Below are 6673 nucleotides of genomic sequence, written 5' to 3' on the forward strand. Positions count from 1 at the left end.
ACTTATCGTTGCGCACTTAGGTTTATTACGGGTGCTAGCTACAGAACTCACCGCTGGATGCTACTTATCACTGCGCACTTAGGTTTATTAGGGGTTTATTACGGGTGCTAGCTACAGAACTCACCGCTGGATGCTACTTATCACTGCGCACTTAGGTTTATTAGGGGTTTATTACGGGTGCTAGCTACAGAACTCACCGCTGGATGCTACTTATCACTGCGCACTTAGGTTTATTAGGGGTTTATTACGGGTGCTAGCTACAGAACTCACCGCTGGATGCTACTTATCACTGCGCACTTAGGTTTATTAGGGGTTTATTACGGGTGCTAGCTACAGAACTCACCGCTGGATGCTACTTATCACTGCGCACTTAGGTTTATTAGGGGTTTATTACGGGTGCTAGCTACAGAACTCACCGCTGGATGCTACTTATCACTGCGCACTTAGGTTTATTAGGGGTTTATTACGGGTGCTAGCTACAGAACTCACCGCTGGATGCTACTTATCACTGCGCACTTAGGTTTATTAGGGGTTTATTACGGGTGCTAGCTACAGAACTCACCGCTGGATGCTACTTATCACTGCGCACTTAGGTTTATTAGGGGTTTATTACGGGTGCTAGCTACAGAACTCACCGCTGTGTTTTATATCATAATGTGGGTTGGACTTCGCTGTCCGTGAGACGAGAACAACATGCTCTCGTGTTTGTCTATAAAGCACTTCTGAATAAACTAGCTTCTTATTTATCATCACTCATCAATATTAGAATTAGAATTCCTAAAACCAGGTCTCAAGCATGAATTACACTTGAGGCCCATGCGGTTTCCACAGAGTTGTGTATGGCTGCCTTTTCCTGTTACGCTCCTTGCCTATGGAATAGCCTGCAGACTAAACTTCAACCTGAGTCTCTTGTCCCCCTGTCGCCCATTTTAAACATTTATTGGAGCATTTTTATTTTTGTGTTGCTTGTAACTGTTTCGGGTAATGTTCTTGTGCTGTTAGTAGAATAACCTGTGTGGAAATGAAATCTGTTGTTGTATTTTTATTTGTTTGTGTTATCTGTGATGGTTTTGTTTGTCTTGTTTAGTTTATTAATCATTGTACCTAAACTGTATGTATAAACATGTATACGCAGGGCCCAGCTGTAAAAGAGGTCTGTCTGTGTTCCTTGTTGAAATAAAGGAATAATAATCATAACATGTGCAGTTTTGCCACAGGGGGAGACTGCAAATGGCATGTTGACTTCAGGAATGTCCACCAGAGCGGTTGTTAATTACTCTACCATAAGCTGCCTACAATGTAGTTTTAGAGAATTTGGCAGTGCGTCCAACCAGCCTCACAACCGCAGACCACGTGAATGGCATCGTGTTGGCGAGTGGTTTGCTGATGTCAACGTTGTGAACAGAGGTCCCCATGGTAGTGGTAGGGTTATGGTATGGGCAGGCATAAGCTATGGATAACGAACACCATTGCATTTTATCGATGGCACGTTGAATGCACAGAGATATCGTGACCACATCCTGAGGTTCATTGTCGTGCCAGTCAGCCTCCGCCATCACCTCATGTTTCAGCATGATAATGCACGGCCCCATGACGCAAGGATCTGTACACAATTCCTGGAAGCGTAAACTGTCCCAGTTCTTCCATTGCCTGCATACTCACCAGGGTGACATACCCATTGAGCATGTTTGGGATGTTCGGGATAGGCTTGTAGGACAGGATGTTCCAGTTCCAACCAATATCCAACATATTCGCACAACCATCGAAGAGGAGTGGGACAACATTTCACAGGCCACAATCAACAGCCTGATCAACTCTATTCAAATGAGATGTGTTGTGCTGCATGAGGCAAATGGTCTCACCAGATACTGAGTGGTTTTCTGATCCACGCCCCTACCTTTTGTTCTGAGACCAACAGATGTGTATCTGTCTGTATTCCCAGTCATGTCAAATCTATAGATTAAGGCCTAATTCATTTATTTCAATTGACTGATTTCCTTATATGAACAGTAACTCAGTAAAATCTTTGAAATTGTTGCATTTTGCATCACTAGGTTAATATATTTTTTTGGTATGGCTTATTTAGGCCTAATTATTGTAAACAGTAGCGGACTTAGGTATGGATGACACGGGCAGCTGCCCAGGGTGGCATCTTGCAAAAAATGCGGAATGGTGACATTTGCGCAATTGGTTTTCTATCGCTCATTTGCATGTCAAGTCAATGATATCATGTCATGGTGTGGGACTGTGGGTCAATTAACCTTGTCGGAGTGGGCGCCCTGATTCTAGTTTGTGAGCTAACCAGGCTACTTACTGCCTGGGAAGGTCTCCCACTCAGAAGTACGAGATTGGGAGGGGGCGGAGGTAGGTTGACCTCTGGTCTCTCCACTGGAAGCCCGAGGTAGGGGGAGCTATCAAATAGTGCACCTTTAACTTTGTACAGTACTAATGCAATTAATAAAATCAGTCACACTACGAAATGCTACCAAATAAACCACAATTCATTCATAATACTGTGAATGTATAGTTTCACAGACATATTGTTGCATTTTTCCCCTAGTTTGTGCGAAATCGTTAAGAATAATATAAAACCAGTCTGCACACCACCAAGGTGAATTGGTTTAGTCTTGACTCTTGGTTAACAGTGTTGGGGTATGGGTAATGTAGTCTTGACTCTTGGTTAACAGTGTTGGAGGATGGGTAATGTAGTCTTGACTCTTGGTTAACAGTGTTGGAGGATGGGTAATGTAGTCTTGACTCTTGGTTAACAGTGTTGGAGGATGGGTAATGTAGTCTTGACTCTTGGTTAACAGTGTTGGGGGATGGGTAATGTAGTCTTGACTCTTGGTTAACAGTGTTGGGGGATGGGTAATGTAGTCTTGACTCTTGGTTAACAGTGTTGGGGGATGGGTAATGTAGTCTTGACTCTTGGTTAACAGTGTTGGAGGATGGGTAATGTAGTCTTGACTCTTGGTTAACAGTGTTGGAGGATGGGTAATGTAGTCTTGACTCTTGGTTAACAGTGTTGGAGGATGGGTAATGTAGTCTTGACTCTTGGTTAACAGTGTTGGAGGATGGGTAATGTAGTCTTGACTCTTGGTTAACAGTGTTGGAGGATGGGTAATGTAGTCTTGACTCTTGGTTAACAGTGTTGGAGGATGGGTAATGTATTAATGCTCGAGTGCCAATTCAACACAAATGGACAAGAAAAGGTCTAAGCCATCAGGGAAAAGTGGAAAGAGGAGAAACACGCTAAAGATAAAAGGTATACAGCTACTTAAAAACGTCTGTAGTCTGCTGATATTTTGTAATATATGCAGTCTTTTGTGGTGTCTTACGCCTAGGGCGGCAGGTAGGTTCGTGGTTGGGCCAGTATCCGAAAAGTTGCTGGATGAATCCCCTTGCAGACAAGGTAGTAAATGAATAGTGTAATAATTTGATTATATTTTGTATTTATATACTAACATTTGTTTCTATTTGACTTTGTTCATTATTTTTGTTACATTTATGAGGCGTATTTTTGTATATATGTTTTATATTTATATAGTTTAAAATGTTATGATTATTTATTTGTGTTGTTCCAAATGTCGGGGGGGGGTTCGCCCAGGGAACCATACAAGCTAGAACCGCAACTGACTGCACATTGCCTCATCGAGGATAGGCTATGACAAATGTCATCTGACAATGTTAATATCATTATTTAGCCTAGACCTATTGCAACATATTGTGTAATAGGTTATGTTAGTTTCCAAAATGGCCAATGATTGTTACATTATTCTAGATTTATTGCGGTCTGATATCCTGTAGAGCTGCAGGTGCAAACCAGAAACCCGGGCCGTTCTGTTCCCATGGAGACAAATTCGCAAGGGACCTCTGACGAGAAACTATACGATAAACAGGCAACCGGGCTTTATATGGTAAACCTAATCTTGATCATTCTGTATTTATTATGAAGTAGTTTAGATTAATTGAACACGAGTCCTGGGGATTTACAATAATGACAAAGGGGGATTTTTGTTGACGGCTTGTCTGTAGGCAAACTGATTGGATAATATTGGTGCCGGAGAGATTTGTCCTATCCAGTGCTGTGACTGGGCTTGATGGCTTTCTGCCAGGCAGACCGGCAAATGAAAGTTGAGAACAAGAGAGGCGATTGAATCCTCCGGTGTTCTCCAGGATTTGGTTTGACAGCGTTTTTGAAAGAACTGCGAGTTCACGCAACGCCACCTGATTTGAGAGGCGTATGTTTTCTGTCTGCACACACATCCTGTGGTACCGCGGGCGACTTAACGCGTTCTGTGTTGACGCCCCGACATGGACACCGGGAAAACATTGGTGATGCCGCGCGATTTAGGGTAATTGTGAAAAGTGATATAATCGTATTCATGGTAAATTAATTATGCTAACACCCACTGACTTCATCGACATGTTAATGGTAAAATATCTCGCCGGGTTTTTGACGGGCTGACCAGGGACACTCCAGGTAGGAAAACCAACGGGATTTGTGTAGGATAGGTTACAGCCATTATGCATTTATCTTATAATCAAGGTGAGTGCCACATTACTTGTATTTAGATTGCTTATCTGTTCAAATCTATTTAAATGTACAATTGCATATGACTTTATTACAGCTATAGCAATAGAGTGTGCATCCTTGTTATTATCATATCTACCATGTATACGGTAGGTAATCTTTCAGGCTAATTGGTGATTATTATATTTTTTTAATTGTATATTTTTATTTCACCTTTATTTAACCAGGTAGGCTAGTTGAGAACACCTTTATTTAACCAGGTAGGCTGGTTGAGAACACCTTTATTTAACCAGGTAGGCTAGTTGAGAACACCTTTATTTAACCAGGTAGGCTAGTTGAGAACAAGTTCTCATTTACAACTGCGACCTGGCCAAGATAAAGCAAAGCAGTGCGACACAAACAACAACATAGTTACAATTTTTCATGATGGCCATAAACAATAACAGGTAATGTAGCATAATTTTAGAAATGTCTGGAACTCACCTTTCTGAGATTTTGTTGTTGTTGAAATTGCTGAGGTGTGGACTACATGGAATAAACAAATGTACAGTCAATAATACAATAGAAAGGCAATACATAGACCATAGTAGTGAAGTCATTACAATTTAGCAAATTAACACTGGAGTGATAGATGTGCAGATGATGATGTGCAGTAGAAATACTGGTGCTGAAAAGTGAGTGAGTTGAGACAAAGAAAGGTGGATCTCTTGTACACCCTTTATGCATTGGCAGAAAGGATCTGTCTAATAGCCTATTTTTGGGGTATTCATGGAAAACATTTACTCAAGTTGATCCATTTACAATATATCTTCAGCCAGTGAGGCTGCTTTGCTTTGTCCCTCTGCATCCATTATCAGTGGCTGTTTAGACACAGAGCCAATACCACAGTCAGGCTGCTGCTGCCTCTGAGTAACTAACAACATCAGACCTCTCTCTCTCTACCTCTCTCTCTCTACCTCTCTCTCTCTCTCTCTCTCTCTCTCTCTCTCTCTCTCTCTCTCTCTCTCTCTCTCTCTTCTTCTCATCCCACTCTCCTTCCCTCCATCTCATCTATCCCTCCTTCCCTCCCTGTCACCCTCCACACAGGAAGCTGATCTAGCAGCGGGCCCAGTCCACAGCCAGCTAGGCAGGATGACAGAGGGGGTGGAGTTGGAGGCCAGACAGAACCAGTCCCACAGGACCCAGAGGACCAGACAGAACCAGACCCAGGGCGACACAGTCCTGATGAGGAGGGGTAGTGGAGGAGAGGGGCCTAAGGGACCCGAGGTTAGGGCAGAGAGGTCCAGGGGGTCTGAGGTTAGGGCAGAGGGGTCCAGGGGTTCCAAGGTTGGAGCAGAGGGGTCCAGTGGGTCAGAGGATGTGGTAGAGACACGGACGTCTCAGGACTGGACCGGGGTGAACCACAGTACTGTGAGGAGGAGCACAGACAGTGACTCAGAGGAGCAGGAGGAAAACGAGGAGGAGGAGGAGGAGGAGGAGGAGGAGGATGGTTCCCTCCAACACCACCACCTTACTGGGTTACCACCCCACAATGGCCCAACTGGAGAACCAGGGGCTGGGCTGTCTGGGAACGGGTATGCCCAACAGGTGGCCCCGGATGGGGGCTGGGGCTGGGTAGTCCTGGTGGCTACTATCCTGGTCCTGGCTCTAACGCTGGCCTTCCCTTCCTGTATTGGCATCTTTTACACGGAGCTACAGGCTGAGTTCAGCTCCAGCAACACAGAGACGTCCTGGGTGCCTGCTATCATGACTGCTGTGCTGCACGCTGGTGGTGAGGATGCTTCTGTCATTGTACATTGAGGCATTGTTGCATGATTGAACACACACCATCTCTCTCTCTATCACCCTCTCTCTCTATCACCCTCTCTCAATTCAATTCAATTCAATTCAAGGGCTTTATTGGCATGGGAAACATGTGTTAACATTGCCAAAGCAAGTGAGGTAGACAACATACAAAGTGAATATATAAAGTGAAAAACAACAAAAATGAACAGTAAACATTACACATACAGAAGTTTCAAAACAGTAAAGACATTACAAATGTCATATTATATATATATATACAGTGTTCTAACAATGTACAAATGGCTAAAGGACACAAGATAAAATAAATAAGCATAAATATGGGTTGTATTTACA

The 6673-nt window shown here is 43.4% G+C and overlaps 1 protein-coding gene across 4 annotated transcripts; it reads left to right on the plus strand.

The window, feature by feature from the left end:
- Window positions 1-3742: 3742 nt before the first annotated feature.
- On the plus strand, window positions 3743-6382 carry LOC116366143 (sodium/potassium/calcium exchanger 1). 4 transcript variants are annotated; one of them, XM_031818377.1, is made up of 2 exons: window positions 3743-3917; window positions 5621-6382. In XM_031818377.1, exons 1-2 carry the CDS (start codon window positions 3849-3851, stop codon window positions 6332-6334), a joined length of 783 nt encoding a protein of 260 aa, XP_031674237.1. In that variant the 5' UTR covers window positions 3743-3848; the 3' UTR covers window positions 6335-6382. The 4 variants fall into 4 exon arrangements, with proteins under 4 accessions (XP_031674237.1, XP_031674239.1, XP_031674240.1 ...); XM_031818379.1 differs by lacking the exon at window positions 3743-3917 and adding an exon at window positions 3944-4549 and having other exon boundaries at window positions 5621-6380; XM_031818380.1 differs by lacking the exon at window positions 3743-3917 and adding an exon at window positions 3944-4483 and having other exon boundaries at window positions 5621-6380.
- The last annotated feature ends 291 nt before the right edge of the window (window positions 6383-6673 follow it).

The sequence above is a fragment of the Oncorhynchus kisutch genome, unplaced genomic scaffold, assembly GCF_002021735.2.
Source record: "Oncorhynchus kisutch isolate 150728-3 unplaced genomic scaffold, Okis_V2 scaffold1355, whole genome shotgun sequence".
Classification (NCBI taxonomy): Eukaryota; Metazoa; Chordata; class Actinopteri; order Salmoniformes; family Salmonidae; genus Oncorhynchus; species Oncorhynchus kisutch.